Raw genomic sequence first — 27,372 nt, forward strand, 5'->3', positions numbered from 1 at the left:
TAATCCATTCACCTCTCAGTTCCATGAGATCATATCGTGCCTATCTTGCTCACCATTGTTTCCCTAGGACCTAGACTATGCCAGTTTTCAATAAATACTCATTGGGAAAAATGAATGCAAGCTTCAATAACCCCAAACAAATGGGTTAAGGAATGAAAAGGCAGTGTAGTGCAGGGCAAAGAGCAGCAGCATTGCATCAGACAAAACTAAATTTAAATTCTAACCCTGCCATTTGCTAATTCTGTGAGTTTGAACTGATAAAGTAATCTTACTGAATATGTTTTAACTATAAAAATGTACTAATACTTAGAGGGCTACTGAGAAGATCAAGTGTGATAATACAGGTAAAATGTGTAATATAGTGCCTAGTTCATGGTGGGCACTTGCTCAATAAGAGCTATTGTTTGTGACCTCTAAAAAGCCATTTAGATGATTTAAAAAGCTGGAAATGGGAGGTAATATGGACAACTATTGTTTTAATGTAAATATGTTATTTGTGAGGATAATATCTAACATATATTCATGCTTACTGTATGCCAAGCATAGTTTGCAAGTTTTTAACATGAAGTCAAGTACATCCTATGAATTAAGTGCTACTATTGCTCTTTTATGGAAGAGGAAACTGTGACACTGAAAAGGTAAGAGGTAGAGCTGATCTTGGAATTCAGGCAGAGAGCTACAACAAAATCAGAGAGGAAAAGTGGCTAATCATGATTTCACTAACACTCTGGGACCATACTTTGAGAATCATGGCCCTAATTCATTCACTTTCCTAGACTGTTTCACACCTTCTGTGCTCTCCAGAAACATCCAAGAACTCCTCCCCTTCAACTGATGACTGTGCTTTCCAGTGAGAAAATAACAGAAATGAAAACAATTTCTGTATATTCAGAAATCATAATAATTCTGTATGTATCTGTGATGTGGTACCTGCATTTGTAGTTATATTTTCTGTCTTATTTTGTTACTTATGCAGTAAATTCCATCCTTCTTCCTTACATAAGGTCTCACTCGACTGTTTCATCATATTCTTCTCCCACCCCCAACTACTGGATCATTCCCCAACAGCAAATATACATGTTCTTATATCTCCTGTTTTTATATAACAAAAACAAAAACTCCTCTCTTGATTTCATTACTCCCTCTAGCTCCTCATCACTATTTCCCTTCGTATAGAAACTCTTTGAAAGGATTATTTATGCTCATTGTCTCCAGATCTTTGGTATTTGATACCTACTCTGCCTTTGATACCTACCATCCTGGTCCAACCCACTATTATCTTTGACCTATGTTACTGCAATAGCCTCCTCACTGGTCCCTCTTTTCTAATCTAGTCTCAATAAAGCAGCAAAAGTGATCCTTTTCAAATGAATCAGTTGCATTCACTCAACAAATTTTAAAGTGCTTGTTATGTGCCAGGCACTGTACCAGGTCCTGGGGATACAGCAGTAAATATGACAAAAATAAAAATCCCGGCCCTCATAGAGCTTACATTCTAGTCTTCCTATTAAAACATCAGGAACATATCACTTTTTTGCTCAAGACTATCCAATCTTCATAGAATACAAACTTGTGGTTGCCAAGGGGGAGGGGAGTGGGAAGGGACAGAATGGGAATTTGAAATTTGTAGATATTGACAGGCATATGTAAAATAGATAAACAAGATTATACTGTGTAGCACAGGGAAGCGTGCAAGATCTTGTGGTAGCTCACAGCAAAAAAAAAATGTGATAATATATGTATGTTCATGTATAACTGAAAAATTGTGCTCTACACTGGAAATTGAAACAACATTGTAAAGTGTCTATAACTCAATAAAAAATGTTAAAAAAACTATCCAATCTTTACATTTTATTCAGAATAAAACCCAAAATCCTTACAGTGGCTTATGAGTCTTATATGACAGATCCCTAGCTCCTCCCGTGACCCCATTTTCAGCTCTCTTTATCCACACTGCTTCAGCTATACTAGCCTCCTTTTATCTTGAACCTTCTTTCAGAGCCTGTCCACTCATTGTTCCCTTTCCCGGGAATTCCCTTCCCTCACATCTCCATAGCTCACTCTCACTTCCTTCAGGTCTTTGCTCAGATGTCATCTTGTCAGTCTTTGTGCAAACTAGAAAAGGGATACCCTGTTATTGGATGCAGTCTTTAAACCACATGGCTTAAAGGCAGATGGTGCCTATATATGAAAAAAAATGGTGTTTCTTTCTTCTAGCAAACATGGCCCTGTACCAGAGTGCATGGCTTGGAGAGGGTAATGTGGGTGCTCTTGTGCAGTGAACAACCTACGTAGAAGACAGTCCCCAACCAATCTTTTTTCCTTTCTTTTCTTTTTTTGGTTTTGGTTGGGGGCGGGGGAGAATTAGGTTTATTTATTTATTTACTTAAGGGAGGCACTGGGAATTGAACCCCAGGACCTTGTGCATGCTAAGCATGCACTCTACCACTGAGCTATAACTTCCCACTCCCAACCAACCTTTTATAAAAAAGTAATGCCTTCTCACTCCAGCTTTCCCCTTTCTCCTTTAACTTTCATATTACTTACTACCATCTGACATTTTACATTACTTTGGCCTGTCTCCTTTCTGCCATCCAGAATTTAATATCCATAAAAGCTGGGACTATTTTGTTCACTGCTGTAATACCAACAACTAAAATACTTCTGCGTACATAGTAGGTACCCAATAATTTTTTTACTTTTTTTTAAATTGAAGCCCAATAAATATTTGCTGAATGAATGAATGAACCAATGAGGCAGATAAACTGTTAGACTGGGAAAAAGAAGATAATTGCTGTGATAAGGAAATGAAGGATTGTTTCAAGGAGGGAAAAGTTCAGTGAGATATCCATGGTCCATTATTTAGTAAGAAGTAGCCATTGAATCTGGCTGGAAAGGATAGAATTGATGTAAGCACAGAATAGATCACAGGGTTATCAAGCAGTACTAGAGCTGCACTGTTCAGTGTGGCAGCCACTAGCAACATGTGACTATTAAGACACTGAGGAACTGAGCTCTTACTGTTATTTAAAGCACTGAAGCAGTTTGCTTTTGTTAAAGAGGACTCTATTGTTTTGGTAGGACTGCGTTTTACTTTATTGAAGATTTAGTATTCATATTAAGACGTGCTGTAACCATTAAAACACTAGATTTTGAATGCTTAGTTTGAAAAAACTAATATGAATATAAAATCTCATTCATTTTTAATACAAATTGAAATAATAGTATGGACATATGGACATAAAATAAACTTCATCTCTTTAATGTGGCTATTGGGAATTTTAAAAACATATAAGTGTATTGCATTATATTTCTGTTTAACAGCAGTGGTGTAGAGGAAATGGAAACTTCTCAATATTGACTTGAAGGATCTGGCTTAGAAGTTAAACTGTGTAATATAGTAGAAATAATAGTAGCAAACAGACTTAAAAACTTTTATTAGAAGTTGGGAATTTGGTAGCATGTGTTTGAAAAGAGCAAAAGGAGAGAACTAGAAATGTTATTACATGAAAACATTAATAGGTAAGAAGGGTAAGACAATGAGAACATAGGCAACAAAACCGTCAAAGATGATGAATACTATAAAGTATTAGGTGTTTGAGATGAGAGAAAAGCTGTTATGCCTACTTAGTGCTGGGAAATGAGACGATCTAGTTTGGAGAAATTGAAGCAGTATCTGAGGTTCTGCTAAATTCTAAATTCTAAAAAATTTGGAAAATTAAAATCAGTTTGAGCTCAGACTGTGGATAAGCTTGCCACTGATTTATCTACATGAGAAGCAGTCTTAGAAATCAGTTATTGCTTTTTAAAAAATTATACTATTGCATCACTGAAACACCTTAGCATATTGTTACACAGAAATAGAAATATACTCCTCAAAGGGACACAATAACTTGCATATAGTGTATTAGATATTCTATATATTCTGAATGTATAGTCTGAATTAAAGTTTATATTTACTTAGCACTTATGTGCCAGACACCATATTCAATGTTTTATGTCAAGAACTATTTCTTTTTTATAGATGAGGAAAACTGAAATTTCAAGAGATTAATCAATTTAAGCAATGTCAGAGGGGAGGATATAGTGTTAGCATACACGAGGTCCTGGGTTCAATCCCCAGTACCTCCATCAAAAATAAATAAATAAACCTAATTACCCCCCCCCCCAAAACAAACAAAAATTTAGGCAATGTCAGAACCTGTAAGGGTGGAACGCAGAGAGCAGGGCTGGGACACAGAAAACTAGTGAGGTGCTCTAGGAGCCTTGTTTGCTTTCCTCTAGTGGCGATCCTGTCAGTCAGTCTTAACCCCTTGTTCACAACCACTGTGCTACTTTATGTATGTATATATGTTAGCGGAGGTACTGGGGATCGAACCTAGGACCTCTTGCACACTAAGCAAGCTTTTATTTTCAATGTATCTCAAGCTGTTCAAGTATTAGCACCTTGCTAATTAGTAGGGTCTAAGAGTTGAAATTCACTCATAATGCACTTCTCATCAATTCTAAGTTTACACATCACTTTCTTAAAGGCCTTTCTCGATTCCTTGAGTTTGGGCTAGGCATTCTGTGTTTTTCCATTGTATTTCACACTTGCCTTATTATAGAGGGCTTAATTTATAGGTTAAAAGCTGAGACTTTAGTCAGACAGACCTTTTGAATTGAGATACTTAAAGGCTGAATTATTTTAAGTAAATTTTCCTTATCTGTAAAAAAGTTGTTAATGATAGTACATAAACTTAGTTGTTTAAATAATTAATGAAAATTTCATAGTAACTATTTGGCACAGAGTAGGTACTTAGTATTTGGTAGAAGACTTGAGTCCTGCTTTAAGAGATGTATTGGATAGTATACCTTGTGCTAATTTCCAGTTTAGGAACTAGGTACAAATACTTGGCCATACATCTCTATTTCCCATGTTTTCAAAATTTTTAACGGTGCAAAAAGTCTACAATGAATATGGTTCCTAAAGTTCATTTCTGTATGCCTGACTTCCTTCATAGGAGAGGGCATGGCCACCACCAATTCCAGAGCTTCCTATCTCTCAAAGTTTACCACTAGAAAAGTTAACACAGGCTATCTTGAGAAGTCCAAAAATCCTGGAAAAGGATTCTGACTGTCCTGTCTTAAAGTCAGATACACATCTCAAAGCTCGAGTGAGGTGTCTTTTTTGGGATAATCAGCTGTGGCCAGGGGGCAAGGTCTGTAAAAATATGGCAGCTTCCATTCAAATCACAGGGCTAGAGAATACGAAGTATTTCCTTGAAAAAAAAGCCATCTACACTACAATATGGGAAGCGCTGTAGTAACACTCTAAAATGAATCATTTTTCCTAAAAGGACAAGAAATGAGTTTTATCCCCACAAACCCACTTGGCATTATGCAGCCCAATTTCATGACATGCCAAGGGGTGTCTTAAGTTTCTGTTTAACCAAGATACAGTTAAACAATATACCTTAGTGCCTATGACATGCCCAGCACTGTACCAAATGTTACTTTAAAAAATCAACCACCACCTGAAGATTCATCAATTTTTGAAGAAAGGGTAGTTACTGACATGGCTAAAAGAACATTTAAGAAGGAAAATGAAGTCTGAGGCTCAAAGTAGTCATAAAAAAGCCACACCAGTGGTACAGTTGTTTTATTGGACTCAAACAAATGTGGACAACTCTTTTTACTTTTTAATACTATTGTTTCCTTTTATAGTAACAAAATATAGTTCCAAAGTTTTGTAGATATTTAATTAATTGGAGAAAGACAGTATTTCAGTTAGTTTGGAAAAACAACCTTTAAAAGAAAGAGCAAGTGAATTCCATTCAGGATGAAATAGACTAATAGAACTGGATTATACTGAATTATTCTAATTCAAGCTAACTTTTCTGTGAGCGTCTATTTACAGAGCCTCTTGGAAATGAATTAAAAGTCTTTGACTTCTTCAACCTGTTAATAAACTCTTGAGAATGCTGAGAAATCTCCAGATAACCAGTATGTTTTCTCCTAGGAACAAACTTCAGAGCCTCTTCCCAACTACCAGTGTTTTTCAGACATAACAAAATACGCATCATTTGATCTAAGGTGAGATTTTTCGTACCAGTGTCCCACTGTAAATATTTATCTAGTGGAAGGCATTCTGTTGCCAGCTTCAGCCGTTTTGCCTTGGCTAGGGATATGCCTGGCTGCATATTCTTATCAACCAAAGATCCCACTATATAAATCTTGTCATGCTTGAAAGTAGTCATAACATTGGGAGAATCTGCAGTTAAATATATCATATTATCCTTTGGAAATAAATCTACATGAGACATTTCTGTTGCTGTTAAAAGCAATTTGTTCCACTTTTCTCCATAACGTTTAACTAACTCTCTATAGTAAGCACCACCTGTTTTAAGATTGCAAAAATAAATATGGAAAGGATCGACATTTCTCCTGTTCCATCCCTCACTTTCTAAAAGTTGAGAAACAGCATTCTGCAGTTCTTTTGGTTTCATACAGTCATCATAAGCCATGTCAAAAACCAAAGGTTGTCCAAACTGCATGGCCTGGGCACCCTTCCAGCCCATTGCAATGTCCATATTCCTATCCCAAAGTCGGAGAAATAGAAAGTTTTGCTGTTTATCTTCCTTAGTGGTTTCTGGTAGCTGATCTTTCTTTACTTGTTCTTTTGCTGCTATTTTCATTTCCTTTTTTATTTGCTTGACTTTTTTCATTTTTTCCCTAACATATAAATATTTTAAATATTTTCTTTTGGATGATTTAGAAACACATTCCATAATGGTTTTGAGCTCTTCTTCACTGATGTGTTCTGGTACGTCTCTGCCAAGTAGTCTCCACATCTCAATTAGCTCCTTGGTGGCAGTTAGAGGATCTTCATCCCTGCTACTTGAAACTGTTGAAACACCCTCTTCTTGAGCGCTAGATTTCATTGTAATTTTCCACCCATCCAACTCCAGCTGTTCAGGAGGTGATGTACTCTCCTTATTAGGGTAGGATGCAGCTGGTATTTTGGAAGACATGTGTCTCTGCAGAACAGTTGAACATAAAACCCTTCTCTTCCTATGAAGGGTAAATGGCACCAAAACTCTGGCAAAAGGTCTTAAGAAGGTAACACTCATTTTGAGGAAAATAGGCATATAAGAAAAGCCCTATAAAAGAAGAAAAGTGTAATGAAAAGTTAAAGATTTTCAAAACCTCTCAACTAACTATGCAAGTAAGTGTAAATGTGAGACATCGAAATACTGATTTCTGAAACACAAAATGGAATCTTAGTCCAACTTACTTGCTGCACCATTAATTTTTCTTTGACTCCTGTGGGCTGGACGCTGTGATCACTCACCAGGCAAAAAGTTTAAAACTTATTTGGGTCTTATTTCAGATCTGAATTTCACTGCTAACTTTAGGCAAAAGGTTACCTTGAAGATCCTTTTTAGATTTGTATCTGGCTGCCCAGAAAATCAATGTTACTGCATAACAAACTTATGTACCACAGACGTGGCTGAGATAATGGTGCTGTATTCTTCTCCATTCTATACTAAGTCCAGATACAGACCCAAACACAAGATCCTCAACAAGCAACACATGAAGACAAAGGGCAGCTAAGTTACAAATGATAACTACTAAAAAAGCACCTAGCAGTTGCTGCACCCTCATGTTTTCAAAACAGAAATATAGAGAGATCTACTGATTTAAAAACAAAACCTCCCTTCTCCAATTTAGGCTTTATTCTGCAGCAAATAATGTTACTGCCAAACAAAATACCCCAAATTAGGGTAAATATAAATAAGCTCCACAATTTTATTCTAAAGATATCCACAAAACAATGAAGATGCTTAAATATGTGAAACTAGTGCCAGATTTGAAGGGAAAAAAAGGCATTAAATTTTTCATAAAATTCAACTAAAATAGTTGAAAAATTCCTTCTTCCCTTGGCTTCATTTAATGACACTGCATGCTCCTGGGTCTCTGACCTGTGCACTGATGCTCAGATTCCACTTCCCACCCCACATAAGAAGTGGATGTGCTTCTGAATTCTGTCCTTAGCGCTTTTTTCAATCTAAACATTTTCCCTATGAGCTTGATCTACCTCCTTGGCTTCAATCACCATGACAACTCAAATGCACAAACTGAAATAAACTCTCTCCGTTCCCTTCCCAAGCTGCTTCTCTTTCTGCATTGTATCAGGAAGGGACACTGCTATCTGTCCATTTGCTGAAGCCAGAAACGAGGTCATTTCATTACTGTTCCCTCTCACACGCACCATACCTAATCCATCTGAATTATATTTATTTACTTTCTAAACACTTCTCGAATCCATTCACTTCTCTTCAACCCTGTTTTCTTTATTGCATCTCCTAGATTTACTCTCCCTCATCTCTAAGTCATTTGGAGCTAGTGCAAATCTGATCAATACATTGACATCCTCAATGTGTATGTTTAAGCCTACTGCTGCCAGGTTAAAGTCTAAACATATATAAGACTTATAAAAATTTTTCATAAAAAACACCCTCTGCTTAACTCTTCAGCTACATCTCTAGCTATTCTTCACCTCAAACTTTAGGTCAAGTATTCCCCCTACTATTCTTTTAGCATCTTGTACTTGTCCACTATAATGCTTGTAATGCTGAATTGTAACTACCTGGTTACTTATTTGCCCCACTACACGGTAAACTCTATCAGGACAAGGGCTGTATATTAACACTGAACCCACTGCCTGGCAGTATACGGCTCACATTTATCATTGAAGATTTTTCGATTAAATACTCAAGGTCAGTGATTCTCACACTTAAAACACATCCAGCCACCTTTTAAAGAAAAAACAATTTACTTTAGCTTCCTCGAAACATTTAACCGAGTTCTCAGCCCCAACATGCGAAACATTTATTTCAGAAACAGTCTTTTTTGAGTTTTGTCTTTGTACCTGGTTAGAATTTTTAGGACATCATAGAAATAAAACCAAAACCCGCCAAACTGAAAAAGTGAACAAAGATACTATTTTGGGATACACTTCTCTTGTTCCAGATATTGTACTGCTTATAGTCTATTAAATCACTGGGCTTCCTCCTATCTGTGGGCTGCTTAGCGCACATGCGCCACTTAGCGTATCTTAGTTCTCCCGCTTTCTCCCACGTCACCACACACTGGCAGGTGACAAGAAATCCGTCCATACCAGGAGTGCAGACAGGATGTTTCCCACCAGTGCAAATCGCAGGGACCCCAAGAGGACGCAGGATTCAGCCGCGAAGCGCTGCCCAGAGATCCGCTCCGCAACCACAGTCCGCCTATCACTCCACGCCGTATCAGTTGCTGACCGAAGAGCCGCAGCCGGAAGTCCCACCCTTTCTTCCCGGCGCTGCCATAAGACGTCACACCACAAAGGGAAAGTCTTCCGGCGTGGAAAAGCGGCACTGTCGTGCAACACAGAATTAAAAAATGAAACAAATGTCTCATCTTTCTGAGAGGAGGTAGTTTTGCAAATTGGAGCAAGGCGCCCCCTAAAGTTAGGTTTTTGTCTTCCCACAAGACCTGTGAGATAGATAGGGACGCTATCTCCCTTGATCTTTGCATTTCAAAAAGATGACTCCCAGCTTTCTGAAGAAACATTCCTGAGTTGTGAGACTGGCAAGAGGCTTATATAGCCATTATAAATATTTAAATACATTTTGAAGAGATGGAGAAAGAAATTCTGCAAGAAAAGGGAGAGGGGGAGAAGTCTCTTCCTTTATTTTGAATAAGGAGAATTAAATCCCGTTTTTAATTTGTATTTGCGTAAATTATGTGGAGGATAACTGGAAGTAACTTGAAAGGTAAGTGAGACGCGCCACTTCTTTTCCTACAGGAGGGAAAACCAAATGTGTCAATTCATTTGGATCTTTGGGGCCTTAAAACATGGGCTCAGTCAACAACCCCCTTTTGTTGCTTTCCTCAGGGGAGGAACTTTAGGCCAGATGAGAGTCCATCATAACTTTCACCTCTCAAGAAGCAAATTTAACTTTATTACCTCTCTGGCCACCCCTAGTCTTTCTAACAGTGGTTCACACAGTGAGGTTCCCAGACCTGTAGCGGCAGCATCCCCAGGGAACTAGTCAAAAGGCAAATTTTTGTCCCCACCTGCCAGTTCTACTGAATCAGGAACTCTGGCAGTGACAGCTAGCAATCTTTGTCTTAAAACCTCCAGGTTATCTTGACGTACTTTAAAGTTAGAGAACCACTGCTTTTGAAGAAACATTGAAAAGGAAGTAAGAGGATTTCTTGCTTTCTTCTTTAACAGAGACTTGTCATAGCAAATTTGCAAACAACATGTTTTTTTTTCATTAAGATATGTTTAGTATTGGGAAGTGAAACATAAATTTTGGTGTAGTAGGCTTACAAACATTGATCACAGTCTATTACCTCTGTTTTCCACAAGAAGGGAAAAAAATCATCACAGAGTGATGTCAGAAAGTTTTAGGAATTTCCTGAAGGGCTCCTATATCAGTCTTTTCTCTATCAGGACACATTTCTGTTCTGCAACTTATAGTCCAAAATCTGGAGATGTGCTTTTTTGGCTTCAAGCTGCAGAAATAGATCAACAGCAAAAGTCAAAGTAAGAGAATAGTTTAGGGTGACACTAGGAGAGAAAGTTTAAAAGCTTTATTTTCAACACTAGTGTTTGTGGCAAAAATGCTGATGTTTTGTGGAGAAAGAGGAAACTAGTTTTTAAATACACAGACCTGTTTATCAAAACAAGAAAAAATTTTAAACGACAGGATGAATATGCTCCCAGAGCCAAGATATTTTTATAACCAACAACTGAGTTGCTGCTATACCACTAGTTGCAGTTGGCATCATTTCTGATGTGGTAGTCTGAAATATGTCCCCAATTATTTGACACTCTCAAGAGGTGGAGCCTAATTCCTCCTCCCTTGGACTTAGTAATTTACTTCTAACAAATAGAAAAAAAGTCGACCAGTATGCGACCTCAAAGAGATTATAAAAAGCAGTGTAGTTTCCTGCTTCCTCATTTACCTGGCTGATTCATCCTGGGAGAAGTGAGCTGCCATGATATGAGGATATTCAAGTGACAAAGAATCTCCTTGACCAAACTTTACTTAGGCTCCTTTGAGCCCTCTTCTGGATTAGTTCTTGATCTTGGCCTTCTGTGAGACTGCAAGAATACTGCTTCGTCATCCTCTGACCTTGGGTTCCTCTCTTATTCAGGTATGGGCAGAGCTAAAAAATAATTTGCAACCTGTTCCTTTTTTTTTTTCTTTAAAACTTTCTGGAACCACCAAAATAAATTTGTCAATGGTAGTCCCTATTTAGACAATAGTATTTTTATCCAGCTAGTTGGTCAAGTTAAAAATCTGGTCCTTGTTTTTTCTCCTTATTCCTGACCTCCACTCACAAAATGTCATTCATTGGACGAATTAAGCATTTCTCTGCAAATCAAAATCACAATGAAATATCGCCTCATACCTGTCAGAATGGCTATCATCAAAAAGTCTATAAATAACAAATGTTGGAGAGGGTGTGGAGAAATAGGAACCTTCATACACTGTTGGGAATGTAAATTGGTGCAGCCACTATGTAAACAGTATGGAGGTTTCTTAAAAAAGTAGAAATAGAACTACCATATGACCTAGCAATCCACTCCTTGGCATATATCCAGAAAAAACAAAAACACTAATTCAAAAAGATAATGCACCCCAATGTTCATAGAAGCACTAAATATGACATGGAGGCAATCTAAGTGCCCATCAACAGATGATTAAGATGTGTGTATGTGTGTATAAAATACAATGCAATATTACTCAACCATATAAAAGAATGAAGTATTGCCATTTGCAGCAACATGGGAAGAACTAAAGAATATTATGCTTAGTGAAATAAGTCAGAGAAATACAAATACTGTATATTACCAAATGTGGAATCTTAAAAAAAAAGCTGAATGTATATGTAGAACAGAAACAGACTCACAGATATAGGAAACAAACTTACAGTTACCAAAGGGGAGAGGAAGGGGGAGGGACGATTTAGGGGCATGGGATACAAACTACTAGTGAGTAAACTGCCTCTGTTTACTTCTCTGTCTTAACTTTGCAGCTTCTGACAAAACCCCTCTCTTTAACCAAATCTAAGTCTGGCTTCTCTGAGCCCTCTTGAGTAGGTTTGACATTGGGTTCTGCCCTTGGTCTGCTTAATCCAGTTTTAGCAAGAATTCTGCTGAGTCAGTGAAAACCTCCCACTTTTGCTACCTGAACATCCTCTGTTATAACTGATAAAATTCTTCATCCTCCACTCTCAATACCTTACCTCCCTGACCTGCCTTCAGTAAGAATCCTGTTAAGTTGGTCTAGCAAGAATCTCTATTACCTATATTTTAGTAATTTTCCATTCACTAACCCTTGGATATAAATCTCTCTCCACCCCAACTTGTCTGTGTTTGAAGGTAAGCCTGATCTATCTCCCCTACAAAACCCCAATTGCACCAACCCCTTTTGAATACATCTTCCTTACTGTCTTTAATAAATGTCATGAATAATTTTTTTCTTTAACACTACTCCCCCATAATCTTTTAGCTCCTGCTGAATAGGACTTCCTTCTCCTGTCTCAGGATATTTGCACATGTGATTCCTTTGCCAATGACTTTGTTTTCCCAGCTAACTGCTATTTTTCAAACTAAGCATCATTTTCTTGAGCCTTTTCCCTAACCCCCAAGACTGTTAGCTTTCATGCTAGAATGTCCACAACCCTTTTTCCCTAACACTCTTCAGTGCTTGCAACTTGTTGTTAATTGTGAACTCCATAAAGATAAAGGCAATGTTGGCCTTGTCTGCCAGTGTTCCCAAAATCTAGTATTGACTGTACATAGTAGATACTCAAGTATTATGTGAAGGTATGAGTAAACACACACACACAAGACCAAACTTAAAAAAAAATAAAGAAATGGAGTTTGCTAATGTTTAATTTTTATGTTCACTTATTTTAATATGGTATCAATAATGTAAATCAAATATTGACTTAATATGTAATTCCTATCAAGTACAGTTTTGGTGTCATTCTATTAAACCGTAAGAAATCTTTTCAATAGAAGATTCTCTAACTTTACTACTCTTAACGTGTAAAATATTAATGATGGTATTGAGTGACTTCCTGGTTCATAGGCTACAAAAGAGAACATATTCATGTTTTTAAAAAGTAACAAATCAAATTTCAAACAAGAACATAATATTGCATATGAGCTGGAAGTGTTCTTTTTCTTCTACATTAGCAAAGTTTCTCCACGGGACAAAAAAAATCTTAGATGACAAAAAAGTAAGTTAAGCACTTTGCTTTCTTTTTGTGGAGCTTCTAGTTACTATTGGCATTCGAGATAAATTAACAGCTTTTTTGGCTCTTAAAGCTTTTCTAAAGTATTTAAAAATTGACTGAAGGCTAAAGGAAGGGGCTAAGTTGTGTTCTTCTGTACCAGCAGAAACCATAGGAAACTCCTTTTTCAAAATGGTAGCTACAGGTTTATCCAGAGTCTTCGGACTTGTCACCCATTCACAGCAGTGGTACTTGATCCATGCTAATAACTGGATGTCATTCCCCAGTTGGTGTCCTATGTGATGTTCAGAGTCAATAAGTGCAACAGCATATACTTTGCTCATCACTTCCCACTTTCTACGTACGAGCAAGTCCATAAAAACCAAGCCTCCATAACCATGTACAATGAAGGCAACATCCTTGCCTTCAGTCTTTGAAATGAAGTAATCCCAAATGTAAGCCATGTGTTCTTCAGGGGAGTTACTGCATCTTTTTGGAAGGCATTGGAGAGACTGCTGGAGAGAGAAAAAGCTCTCAGCCTGAACCATTTCTCTGGAAGAGGACTCAACATTTGGTGTTAAAAGGCCCTTCCACTCTTTTTCTGTCTTTAGGTCCACAGAATTGTCATTGGGATTTAGCACAATTACATCATAATGTGCCTGCAATGCCATCTGAATACATGGTATCTGACTTCCATGTTGGAGACCATGATGAATTATTGCCTGCTGACTCCACTGACCAGCTCTAAAGACCCCATGATCTTGAAGAAGGACAAGAAGAGCAGAATGATGATCTGTTAATGCTCTCTCACTCATGAAAAAGAAGCTTCTTGGTTCCTTATTTGCCTCTAGTGGGATATATACTCTTTGTAATTTGCACACTTTCTCCAAAAGTACATAAATGTATTGTTCAAGCAAATGGCCCAGGGCCTGGTAGCGCTTGCTATTCCTCTCCAGGACATTTTTATAATAGTTAAAGATGAAAGGCCTATGCGTCTCAATGTGTCTCAATTCAGCTTTTTCATTGAAGTCATATTTAAGTTCTTCTAGTAAGTCAGACTGTTCAATAAATTTTTGGAAGCTCAGTTCTTGAGTTACTGGTAACCACTGAAAGTAAAAAGCAATAATATGTCAGTGTTAAAAAAATTCAGCTTGCTAAATTCTTCCTGTGGGAAATCATGCTAAATTAAGCACTTCATGAAGACATTAACCTTTTATTTTTACCTTTATTATGGTAAAGATTTTAAGTCAAAATAAATGTGAACTATGCAAAGTAGTGAGAGACTGAATACACTAAGGGACAGTGGTCAGGCCATATATAAAAACAGAATTCTGACCTGTAATGTGTAGCAATTTGCCCAGAAAGCCAATCCCTTATCTATAATAAACAGCCCAGGAAAAAGCCAGTCTTATTAAGTCAGACTTGCAGGAAGTCAGGTTGCTACCTCTAGCGACAATCTGAGAAGCTGAACAATAACTTCTGTTACAATTGGCCCCAAATGGCCAAGACTTGATTAGTAACTTAGAGCTTCCCTAATTTTTACCCCTGCTTCCAATTTAGGATCCACCAGATAAAGCCAAATATGTACCCCGAATCAGTGACATAGGATGCCTCCCTCTGGTTAGCCTGCCTACAGCTTCCTCAGGCCAACAGCATCCAGTTAGGACACACCAGCAACCTTCCCTTTTTTCCACTAAAAAGCTTCTCCACTCCTCTGCCTCTGCCTGCCTTTGAGTCCTGTCACTCTGCAAGTGATGGTGGCTGATTCCCTTGCTATGGTGAGCTCAGAATGAATAGGTTTTGCTTTTCTCATTTGGTTGGTCTTTGTTTATTTCATTTAAGCATTAAATTTTTTTCTATTGAATAAATGGCACGGGATGGCAGTGAGAGTGAAACGTGAACTAGGCATTGTAGATTATGACCAATTTATCTAATAGAAGATATGGCTATTCTGATTATTGTGAGAAGAAAAAAAGTGGCTGACTGAGAAGTTAAGACAGTTATTGTGGACAGAACCCAAAGGGAAAAGAAAAGACTTTGAAAATGTAACTGACTTGCTCTAAAGGCAAATACCCAACAAGTACTTTATGAAGGTAGTTGTCCAAAGCATCCAACTTATTTAGACTGCTCTTGATTTACCATTCCATTAAAAACTTTCTCTTATGGTGTTGCTCATATCAGGTGCTGTTATGTAGTTAATATCTTTTCAGAGTATAAATGACAGATAGGCCTGACCATACTTTAAAAGGAGAAGCCTCTGGAATTAGATTGATTTAGGTTTGAATCCTAGCTCCACATTTTAAGTTGAGTGACTTTTAGCAGGTTTCTTAACCTCTATATGAGTTTCAGTTTCTTCAACTTCTGACTTTTAGTTTATACTCTCTGAAACAGCAATCTCCATCCTGCTCCTCTGCTTTATTTTTCTTCCTAGCCTACATTACCACCTGACATATAATTGTTTGTATATTTAAAAATTATGTCTCCCTTCGCTAGAATGAAAGCTCTATGAGAACAGGAACTTTAATTAACTGCTCTATCTTCAGTACTTTCAAAGCGTCTGGCACAAATTATATAAATTTTTTTTGAAAAAAGAAAAAAATTTTGAATGAATAAATGCAAAATACCATAACATCATTTATTTTACCAGGCTGCTGTGAGAATTAACTGTAGGTAAAAACCATTTTATGTAGTGTCTCATTAATGGAAAGTTCTTTGAAATTAGGTATTGGATGATCTTCCTTTTTGAGAAATGTGAAATAAAAAAAACATGTATCTCTTGTTGAGGCTGCCTTAGTCACTCAACATTGTGATTTTTATCCACATTAATAGTCATTCATTTCATTGTATCTATTTATAGTGTTATGTTGCTTGAATATGCCATAGTTTTTGTTTAACCATTTTCCTGTTTAAGACCATTTAGGTTACTCCAGTTTTCCATGATTATAAGCAAAGCTGCAAAGAACATTCTTCAAGCTATATTTTTGTGCATATATCAAGGGTTTCTCTAGGAAATATACCTAGAAGTGGAAATTCTAGGTCATAGCATCATATTCTATTTTACTAGATATTGCCAAACTGCTCTCTCAAAAAGGAAGATCTACTTTATAATTTGGCATGGATGAGGAGGTTTGCACAGAAAAGCAGTAATCTCTTAGATTTAAAAATACTTTGTTTATTCAGGTGCTGTGCTGAAAATTGCCTTTTTCTGTACTGAAATAAAGAGAAAGGTACTGAATATTTAAAATTCAACAAACTAAACCTAACCCAACTAAACTAAACCAACGAACTAAAGAATCTTGTTAGCTAACTAACTTTCTTTCAATCACAGTTAAATAAACAAAATCAGTATTTTCTAATAGCACACAGTATACAGCATTCAATTACTCTCTTTCAACTTTATTAAGTGCTTGTGTACCTAACTGAGAGACAATTCTCCACGGGAATGAATGGGCATTTGCAAACTGGAAGACCAAAATGGCACACAGATATATAAAGGCCAGATATAGGTGAGGTGAACAGGAGCAAGGGGGGGAGAGTGTCTTGTAGGATGAAAAGGTAGACAGTTCTCTAGAGTTCACTGTAGCACATTTTGCTTGGCTAATATATTCCAACATGTAACTCTCCCCTGAATTCATATCTGTTTACGTGATATATTTACTTTAATGTCAAATAGCTATCTCAAACTTAACGCGCCCAAAGCACTCCCATCAATCTACTCTCACTCTCATCTTGCCCATATTAGTGATAACTCCATTCTTTCAGTTGCCAGTGCTGCAAACTTCTTTTCTCTTTCACACATCACATCTGATCAATTAGCAAGTCTACAGGCTCTCTTATTTGAAATATATCTGAAATCTAATCACCTATCACCCCTCCCTCTCTACTCCCCTAGCCCTAGTCCAAGTCACTATCAACACTCACCTTCATTATTAAGCTTCCTATCCAGTCTCTTTGCCTAAACTCTTATTTCATGGCATGTGGCTAGGATGCTCTTTTCAAAACATCTACATTAGATCCCACACCCCTGTTCAAAATTCTTAGTTGTCTCCTCTTTTTCCTTTTGTTTTAAATTGAAGTATAGTCAGTTTACAATGTTGTGTTAATTTCTAGTGTACAGCATAATAGTTCAGTCATATATATAATACATATATTCGTTTTCATATTCTTTTTCATTATAGGTTACTATAAGGTATTGAATATAGCTCCCTGTGCTATATAGTATAAACTTACTGTTTATCTGTTTTATATATAGTAGTTAGTATCTGTAAATCTCGAACTCCCAATTTATCCCTTCCCACTCCCTTCCCTCCCTGGTAACCATAAGTTTGTTTTCTTTTCTTTTTTTTTTATTTTTTATTTATTTTTTTTCACATTTTTTTCTCTGTGATTTATCATAACATTTTGTGTATATTTCCCTGTGCTATACAGTGTAATCTTGTTTATCTATCATAAGTTTGTTTTCTATGTCTGTGAGTCTGTTTCTGTTTTATAAATAAGTTTTTTTTAGATTTTTAAAAGATAATTTAGATATAAGTGACATCATATGGTATTTTTCTTTCTCTTTCTGGCTTACTTCACTTAGGATAACACACTCCAGGTCGCAAATGGCATTATTTTATTATTTTTTATGGCTGAGTACTATTCCATTGTATAAATATACCATAGCACACAGAATAAAAGTCCTCACCATAGCTCTCCTAGGTCATTTCCCTCCACTTGCTGCACTTGCTTACTCATCTAGCTACATGATCTGACCCTCAGCTCTTGCTCAGGTATCATTTCCCACTACTCTCTTGCTTACTTCACTCTAGCCACACCTGGCTTCTTTGCCGCCAACTTGTGAAGCAAGCTCCTGATTAAGGGCATCTCCCTTGCTATGCCCACAGCTTGGAGCACGTTTGCCCTATATATCTACAGGGCTTCACTTCCTTCAAGTTTCTGCCCAACAGTTATCTGACCAGAGTAGCTCTCTGAGCATTCTATCTGAAAGGGCAATCCCCTCCAGTCCTTCCTTACACCCTGTCTATCTATGATACTTCAGTTTCCTCCTTCCTTCCTCCCTCCCTCTCTTCCTTCCTTCCTCCTTCTCCCTCCTTCCTCTTTCTTTTCTTTTGTACTTATTATCAACTGACATAAACATGTTTATTGTCTGTTTCTCCTCATTAGTATGTAAGTTCCATGACAGTAGGGACAAGGACTTTGTTTTGTTCACTAGTTCTTGGAATAGTGCCTGGTATAGTATGTATTTAAATACTGTTACAATTTTATGGTTTTTGATAAGAGCATAAGTAAGAGTAAAATCCTCTAGCTGTATACACAGGAGAAAGATGCACACAAAACTTTTGAAAAATTATAGAGGCTTCTTCTATAATTCTAAAGCTGATAAATGTTGATTTATTCATTATTCCTAAAGAATATCATATGCATCTACATATGTTTGTTTTCTCTTTTCAAATTGAGATGGTCCATTAACATAAAGGAGAGAATCAAACTGTTTTACCTGCTTAGTTTTCTAAAGAATGGGTTGGAATAAGATAGCTTAACTTCAAGAATAAGAATTTCAGAGCTAAAAAGATGTTATCGATATTCTTAGCTAGTATGTTTATTTTATATAAGTGATGCTTTTAAAGGTAAAGTGATATGCCCAAAATAACTCAGGCAGCTCCACAAGCCTGAGAGAATGTTAATTTTTAATCAGTGTTCTTAAAAATGCATAGTATTTGAGTTTTTATTTGATTCATTCACCAAAAATTTGGTGAGGGCATTTGTTAGCTTAGTTTCCTATGTCAAGTAGTCTAGTCATTTTATGTTGAATGAATTTTTCTTTTAAAGGAGAATAACATATAATCATTAATAAGAATTTCAAATTAGGTCCTTCCTGGATTAGGTGGTGACACAGCTGTTAGGTTTTGCTCTAGGCATGGCTATAATTATTTTAAAAATCATGGTAAGCCATACTAAAATTTACAACGTTAACCATTTTTACATGGGCAGTTCAGGGGCATTGAGTACATTCACATTGTTGTGCAACCATTACTGCCCTCCTTCAATAGAACATTTTTCATCTTGTGAAACTTTAACTTTGTGCTTAGTAAGCTATAATTTTATATTTCCCCTTAGCCTCAGCCCGTGGCAAACCATTCTACTTTCTGTCTTTATGAATTTGACAAGAAGACTGTGGTTGGGCAATAGAATCACAGATGCAAAAAATTTAGTTTATTTTGGTTTTAAGGAACTCCCTCTCTAGGATCATAAACTGGTCATATGTAACAATATTTTTCACAAGTGATTAGTAAGCTTTTATGAAAATATGATTTTACAACCTGAGAAGTTAGGATTTAACCTCAGGTTACACAGTAATATACACTATTACAGTGATTACAGTCGTTTGGTATACTTAAGAAAGAGGTTGTATTGTGTACTGCATGGCATTAAGAAGCACAGAATGAGGGATATTTCACTCAGAAAATTAAAAAGTATCTAAAGATACTTATTAAAATGAACATGTTTTTATTTGTTTATACACTTAGAAAAACAAAATGAAACAGAAAGAAAAAAACCCCTGAAAAACGTATTTTAAGAATGATTGTTTTGATACCACGATTTTTATTTTCCCAACAGAGAAATGCAATGAGCGTTTTTTTCAGAAAAACAATTATGCCAGTATACAATTCCATTCAGTAAATTGTAGAAAATGACAGAGCTAATGGAATTATATATCTGAAAGTCTGAAAAAAGAGCAAACTAAATCCCTTTCCCCAAATACCCTTCCCCTTGCCTACCTCTCCCCAGGAAATACTAACGAAGCTTAATTTAATCCACCTGAGGCATAGAAAATGGGGTATCAGAGATAGAAAAAAAATCAGGTGTCACAAATTTTGAGTTTCCCAAATTTGAGAATGAAATCAAATCTTCCAGGAAAATTTCTTAGAAAACTAATTGGTGAACTATTATACGGAGAAACTTTTAGCTTTGCCAGCCACCCCTAAAATGCCTTCAAGCAACCACTCTCTGAACTTTACAGAAATCATATAGAAATCAATGCTTTGTATTTCTTTATGGTTGTTATCTCCTAAGCGTGCAGCCCTGGGGCCTATAGTTTGGCAGTTTAGTTTTATTCTTTTTTTTTTTTTAACTTGGTATGTCTTTCTGGGAAACTGTTAAAATTCTGACAGCTACATTTTGGATTTACTGACTGTCCAATCCTAGATCCTATGCTTCTTGATTGCGATTATTCAGAGGTAAGTGGGTACCAAAAGATAAAGGATAGATAAACAAGATTATATTGTATAGCACAGGGAAATATATACAAGATCTTGTGGTAGCTCACAGCGAAAAAAATGCAACAATGAATATATGTATGTTCATGTATAACTGAAAAATTGTGCTCTACATTGGAAATTGAGACAACATTGTAAAATGACTAGAACTCAATTAAAAATGTTTTAAAAAAAGATAAAGGATAAAGAAGACAGTCTAAAGCCTCAATTTTACTAAATAGTAACATAAAATGAAAATTTTCTATTAAAATCAACCAAATGTATTAAGGCATAGAAACACTAATATCACATTTTAAGATAGAACACTCCAAAGAAGTTAGTGGTGTATGTACAGAATACCCTGGGCTCAGCACCAGAGCTCAGTGACAGTTTAGGGAACTTAGGTTAAAGGTTTGTCCTTTTATAGCCTCCTAGACAAAACCGTCTGCTGCTTAAATACCTTGAGACACTTCAGGTTTTCATAACTTCTGGGAACAGGCTATTATATTGCAGAGCAGTTAAAACTGTTCATTGTCTTAAAAAGGAAGATATCCTTGAAACCAAAAAACCTATACTCATTTTTTTCATGAAATCACGTGTTACTTCACTTATACCTGGAAGAAAAACTTCCTTCATGTAAGAATTCTCAATATTTTAAAGATAAGATTCAACTATGAATGAAAATGAGGCTAATAGCAATATGACACAGTGCTCCAAATATCTTTGCAAATCTAGGCATTCTGGGAGCCTATGGTAAGGAATTCTAGATTGTTCATTTTAATTTTTAACATAGTTTAGGATGTCAGTGTGTACCCAGTGCCCATCCATGTCTATTTACATTCATATTATACTTAAAGTTAATTCACTCCTGAAGAGAAAGGGTCTTTATTTTCATTAAGCTCTCTTCAAAGAAATTGTTAATCAAGGGGATAAAATAAAGAGTTGATATATTTCACAGAGCCACTGTGTCTTGAAACTATTAAAACCACACCCATTGCTTAAAACAAAAATACATTGAATACCTAATTTAAACACTTTATATGCACTTTTAACATTCAGTAAAGAACCATGCTCATTAAGATCAAATTTTGTATTACAAAATACTGGGCTGATGAATTTCTAATCTTAAATATCTTAATTTAAAAGGCTTTATACACTGTGAGCTAAATGTACATAAAATAAATTAACTTATCCCCAAACATACTAAGTCATTCACTTTTTTTGATTTTTCTTTTTTCTTTTAAGATATGGAAGTTTTCACCTTAATATCATAAAACACTATAAAAGATCATAATAGTCTATCATGATAGGCAAAGTGAGGTTGTTAAATGACTCCCTCAAAAGTAGAAACTAAATATTTTAATCCTTTAGTTGTTTGCAATACAGTCAACCGAGCAGTAGAGATTGTTAAAACTAAATAAAAATACTGGTTTAAAAAGCAAATTTGAAATTCTTGAGCTTAAAGGTCATTTACCTTCAAATATGTTAAGCAAAACCAGCTTCAAAATAAAAAAATACACTGACTCACTACATCTTTACTTGCAGAAATGCTATATTCAATGATAAGTTTAAATGATACATTTGCAAGCTGAATAATTTGATTAACTTTATAATTTCATTTCTCATAGGTTCACTTCTTACCGCTAAACTTTAAAACCACTTACTTTTATGGAAGCTGTAAGTTTGGACGGAAATGTATTCCTCGTACTTACAATTTCCTTTGTTATGTTTCCATCTCTCAGTTCTATTTCCATCTTTTGCAGTTTATTTGTTTCCTGTATCATCAATTGATAAATTAAGCAAGTTTGATTCTTGAGTTAAATCATTGAATTAAGAAAGTTGATGTATGAGGAAACAAAATTCAGAAATTTTTCAGTAAGGAGAGCTTTTATTTGTTAAACAGAAATAAACTAGAGTTTCTAAATGAAAGCCTTGTAGTGAATTTCATTCTCAGCAAGCCCTGACGTATTCTGCTTTTCAGCCATTCCTGCCCTGTAAGACACTCCCCCCAGCTCAACAGGCCTTAGCACCTGGAGGCTTACCTCTATTTTAGCACAGACCAAACACAGTATTTAAGAGGCAGGGCTGGAGAAGCTCGAGTCTGGGCTCTAGTGGTGAAGTTGGGAAACTCCTTTTACCAGCCTTTGTAAAATGGAGGAGGGGAAGCGGATGTTAAAACTCGTAAAACACTCCAATGTCATTTTGCCTGATTGGAGCGCTCTGCTACATTTTGTTTAACTTATTCTGATTAAAGCCTATACATTGAAAAAAATTATTCAAGTATGTACCTTATGGCTAGTAAGATAGGACAGTTATCTAAACTGATAGGCCATATAACAACTAAAAAAAAAATCAGTCTAAAAGTACGGGACTTGGAGTTCATTGAGGTCAGGGTTATTCCCTTAAATGCTGTAATAAAAGTTGAACAAATTCATTTACAGCCACTCACTTTCTAGCACCTCAGCATTTTATGTTTCTTAAAAATTTAGGTCCAGCTTATCTTTTTCCCCCTGGGTCTTTAAAAATGGTGAGTTTGAATTGTAAGAGAGATCCTTTCTATAATTACATTTTTTCCCTCAGCTGAGCTAATTTATTTCCACTCCAACTGTTAAACCAATAGCTAGGCCATTGACTTTTGTTGTCTTTAAATCTTTTTGTTTCTGTGTTTGAGGAAGCCCCTTGAGGACAAATATACAGGAAAGGCCGTGGGGGAAGTAATAACTCAAAAGGAGTAATGTTTTATTCTCATATTTCTGGGGTCCCCTCCAGTAAAGTGGAGGAATTCCTAAAAGTTTCCCCTCTTTAATTTTTAATCAACCTAATCTTCAAAGTCAACAACGCCTTTATGATCTCGGGCTAAAAGGTCGCACCCAGCCTCAGTTTCCCGTTGTGGCAGAAGATGAGAAAAACACCAAAGGAGCAATGGAGCGGGTAACCCGAAGAGAAAACAAGTCTCAGGAAGTGATTTCCGGGTGGAGGTGGGAGGGGCGGCCAACTTCCGGCCTGAGGGCAGGCAGCGACGGCTCTTGCGCAGGCGCAGTTCACCCTTTCCTGGCTTTTTTTTTTTCTCTCCCCTCCCCCTCCCTCCCCCAGCCTGAGGGGTCTTGACAGCGACAGCAACTGCGAATCCAGCAGAAGGAGGAGAAGATGGACAAGGAGAAGGCCGGGCGACGGCGAGCTCCATCCGGTGAGAAAGGGTCGAGGGCTGACCATATCGTCTCCTACCTTGGGCAAATGAGAGGTACTGACGGCGACGGGCGCTGCGGCCCGGAGCTGCGAGGGCTCGGGCTCGGACTCCGGCGGGGGCGGGGAAGGGAGGGGAGGGGACGGGAGGGGAGGGAGCGGAGGGAGCGGAGGGGCGCGCACAATGGAAGACTCCCGGATCTCCCTGGCCCCTGCGAGTCGAAGACCCAGTCCGAGCTGTCATCAAAGCCTCGCCTACTCTTCACCTCAGTACCCCTTTCATTTTCCTCCTCCTCCGGCGAGCACCTTGCTTGTGTCTCGTCGGCCCACGGATCTTCCCGGTTGGTTTGCAGCTCTCCTGCCACGCCTTCCTCATAATTCCACCAATGTTCCAGTTTCATTTCCAGCTTCCCAGCGCCTGACCCCTCTTTCCCCTTTCTTTGATTCTCGGCTTTGCCTATGTCTTACCCCCACCCCCACCCCCACCTCTTGGCAAGTAGAAGTGGCTGCAAAGGAGAGGCGGGGTTTGCTGATAGACGCTTCATTCCTGGTATAAACGCTGCAACGTGTCTTGTTCTTTTGAACGGGCCTGTTCAATAACCCTTTTTCTTTTCTAGCTTCTCCCTTCTTCCAAAAGTGATTAAAGAGTCGCACAAAGGATTTGAAGCCGTGTTTCATTGTGTTTTTATTCTCAGCATATTTTTGTTTTTGAAGTTCCTTTATGGGTTAAATGACTATCTTCAGTTTTGGGTACAACATCTTAAAAGCACAAAAGTGGAGTTGTAAGACGTGAGGTTGAGTTCCTCCCAGTCAACAAGTTTTTGTTAAAGATCTCATCCAAAAAGGGTATCGCAATTTCTGTGTTAAGTCCTGTAGACCTACCAAAGGAGGGGGGACGAGGTCTCAGCTTACAGTCTAGTATACAACAGCCGTTGCATCGATCATTTCATTTCATTTTCTCATTTCTTATTGTGCCGTCTATTGTTGCATAGGCAGTCTTAACAATTCCATATTTATTTAGGAGTGCCTTTGTGGTAGTGCATCTCAAAGTTTTTTTGGCCTTATCCACAAAGGAGAGTGAACACGGATCTCAGAGACATTGCCTGAAGCAGTTGAGAACCTGTAATTGCCTTTTCATAAGCAGTGTATATACCCTTTTGTGTGTGTGTGTGTGTGTGTATTTTAGAGATATTCTTTGCCTTTGAAAGTATATGTATGTATTACATATACATATATACACACATATATGTATGTATATGCCTCCAATGGATCGATGTTTGTTTTAATATACTTTTGTCCCCTGAAGCCTTTAAGTAAAATGGACACATTAGAAAAATGCACAGTGTTTATCTGGTGTCATTTGTGTGCTTCCTAACGCAGAACTTTAGCAGTAATCATATCTTTGTTGAAGATGCACAACATTTTTTCAATAAATGCATTTCATCTTGACTTAATACATTTTTTTCTGGGATAGAGGTAAGATGTTAGACTTGTCTTTCAGCACATCCCACCCTCTTTATCTGGTTACACTCAGATATATTCATTTATTTGTTTATGTTAATTTGGTGCAAGTAGTTGTGGGAAGTAAAATTGGAGAATAAAATTGTTAATTCTTAAAAGGCATTGATATTTGTGTGTGCTCTCTCTGGGGAGGATTTTTTTTTTCTCCTGCTAACTTCCCTTTTGGAACTAACTGTCCTTTCTGAAAAGTAATTATTAACATATAATAAAAACCAGTCTCAAATCTCATATTACCTAGCTGTTCTCCAGTATTTATCTGGTTTTAAGAGATGAATATTAATTTTTAGGAATGACTCTTTTCTTAATAGTGTAGATTTAATTTGCTCACATAAATTCTCAGAAATAAAACAAATGATCAGTTGGTTTAAAGGAATTTTGAATTCTGTGTGACATTTATATGCATGCAGTTGCCATTTCATTAGGAGGGTTACTAGCTGGATCTCAAATGACTGGAAGTGATATTTATGGTCATGAGAATTTCATAAGTATCCAAAGATAGGAATTTGATTAATAAAACAGGAAGAATTAAATGTTAGAGGTATAAAGAAGGTGGATGGCAATAGAAAGAGAAAACAAGACACAAGTTTCAAGTTTCCTCTGTGAAACTTCACTAGGTTTCCCTGAACTTCTTTCTGAACAAGGAAGAACTATGAAGGTGCCTTCATTTTGCTCAGAACTCTTGTAGTTGCAAGTAGTAGAAGCCCCATTCCAGCTGGCTTAAGCAAAACATAAAATAAGTGTTTGTGGACTCACATAACTGATAACTGTAGGAGTTGGATAGCTTCGGCATGACTGTATTTATTTTAGGCCCTGGTTCTCAAGGTGTGGCCTGGTGACCTCTGGGTTCCCTGGGACCTTTTTGGGTCTGTGAGGTCAAAGTTTTTCATAATTTTAAGGCATTATTTGCCTTTTCCTCGTATTCTCCCACGTGTGTTCAGTAGAGTTTTCCAGAGGCTACATGACGTGTATCACAGCAAATTGAATACAGAAGCATATAGGGGAAATCATCTGCTTTTTATTAAGCCAGGTGTTAAAGAGATTTGCAAAAAGTAAAATAATGCCATTCTCATTTTAGGGGGAAATGATGTTATTTTAAAATATTTTAGGTATGTTAACATGCAATATGTTTATTGTTTGTTTTAAAATGACTTAATAAAGAAAAATTCCCTCTGTAGAAGACCCACAAAAACTCTGATTACCCTACTTTTCTGGAATGTGGTCATGAAGCAGGAATTAAGTATAATACACTTGTAAGCATGAGAGTAGAAATGTAAGTTTGTATGCTAAAGATCACTCATGAGAAGCTTCTGAAACCTTTCTTCATACTATATTGAAACTATGTGTTTAAATTATTTATAACTGCCCAAAAGATGAATATCTTATTTTCAAGTTCACAGCGTATCTAAGCTGTGAATTAGGTGGGGACACAGATAAAAAATTATTGGCACCAGAAACAGGTTTACTGAAAGTTGAATGAAATGATTAAATGCATGGGTCACTGAAGGGAGAATGGCCATGAGAAATGTTTACCAACAACAACAATAAAAGTGTAACAGATATGTTAAAGTCATAGGTCACAATTTTCAAATGAATTTTTGAATTAAAACAGGGAAGTTGAAGTAAATTTCATATTATCACCTGTGCAGGCAACATCCTTGGAGATCTGTGTTTATTCTCATTTACAGTTAAGGATACATATGTTTTTTGAGTACTTAGATACTAATAAGTCTGCTAAGAATTTTGGAAACTTTATAATTCTTTCAAAAGCCTTCTGAGGTGGTTATTATTTCTGATTTACAGTTGGGACCCTGGAATTTAGGCAGGGTAAGCAACTGTTAGCAATGTAAGTAAGAAGCAGAGCCAGGATTCAAAATCTGGTCTTTTGATTACAAAATATATAGTTTTAACCTCTTTTACTTTCATAGGATGTTAGTGAACCTTACTTGGAAAAAAGGTTTCATGGACAAATAAGTGTGACAACTGTTATAGGAAAAATTTATTTACTTCAGGATTTTTCAGATCTTTTGCTCTACTGCTGTACATTTTGCCCCTCCAGGAGAGTGACTGAACATGCAGTGTTTCTCAGACTTGCTTAATTTTGAAACTCTTCCCTTCTCCCCTAGTT

General features: G+C 36.8%; 3 protein-coding genes across 13 annotated transcripts in view; 1 reads left to right on the top strand and 2 right to left on the bottom strand.

The window, feature by feature from the left end:
- Positions 1 to 5,605: 5,605 nt before the first annotated feature.
- TRMT10C (tRNA methyltransferase 10C, mitochondrial RNase P subunit) lies at positions 5,606 to 9,304 on the bottom strand. The gene is made up of 2 exons (XM_006208074.4): positions 9,164 to 9,304; positions 5,606 to 7,142 (listed from the first exon to the last, which is right to left on the bottom strand). The coding sequence occupies exon 2, from the start codon at positions 7,128 to 7,130 to the stop codon at positions 5,871 to 5,873; it is 1,260 nt and encodes a 419-aa protein (XP_006208136.1). The 5' UTR covers positions 7,131 to 7,142; positions 9,164 to 9,304; the 3' UTR covers positions 5,606 to 5,870.
- A 3,618-nt stretch (positions 9,305 to 12,922) lies between these two features.
- LOC107033884 (putative protein ARB2BP) lies at positions 12,923 to 24,127 on the bottom strand. Its single transcript, XM_072970812.1, has 3 exons — positions 24,001 to 24,127; positions 23,769 to 23,938; positions 12,923 to 14,390 (listed from the first exon to the last, which is right to left on the bottom strand). The coding sequence occupies exons 1-3, from the start codon at positions 24,125 to 24,127 to the stop codon at positions 13,296 to 13,298; spliced, it is 1,392 nt and encodes a 463-aa protein (XP_072826913.1). The 3' UTR covers positions 12,923 to 13,295.
- SENP7 (SUMO specific peptidase 7) overlaps positions 23,622 to 27,372 on the top strand; it is a 113,095-nt gene continuing 109,344 nt past the window's right edge. For 7 of the 11 annotated variants that reach the window (XM_072966026.1, XM_072966031.1, XM_072966078.1 and 4 more), the window contains exon 1: positions 23,622 to 23,784. In XM_072966026.1, coding sequence (XP_072822127.1) covers positions 23,691 to 23,784 — 94 coding nt within the window. In that variant the 5' untranslated portion in view covers positions 23,622 to 23,690. The remainder of the gene's footprint in view (positions 23,785 to 27,372) is intronic. The other 4 variants (XM_072966034.1, XM_072966052.1, XM_031672193.2 and 1 more) reach the window with 1 other exon arrangement.

Source organism: Vicugna pacos, chromosome 1, assembly GCF_048564905.1.
Source record: "Vicugna pacos chromosome 1, VicPac4, whole genome shotgun sequence".
Classification (NCBI taxonomy): Eukaryota; Metazoa; Chordata; class Mammalia; order Artiodactyla; family Camelidae; genus Vicugna; species Vicugna pacos.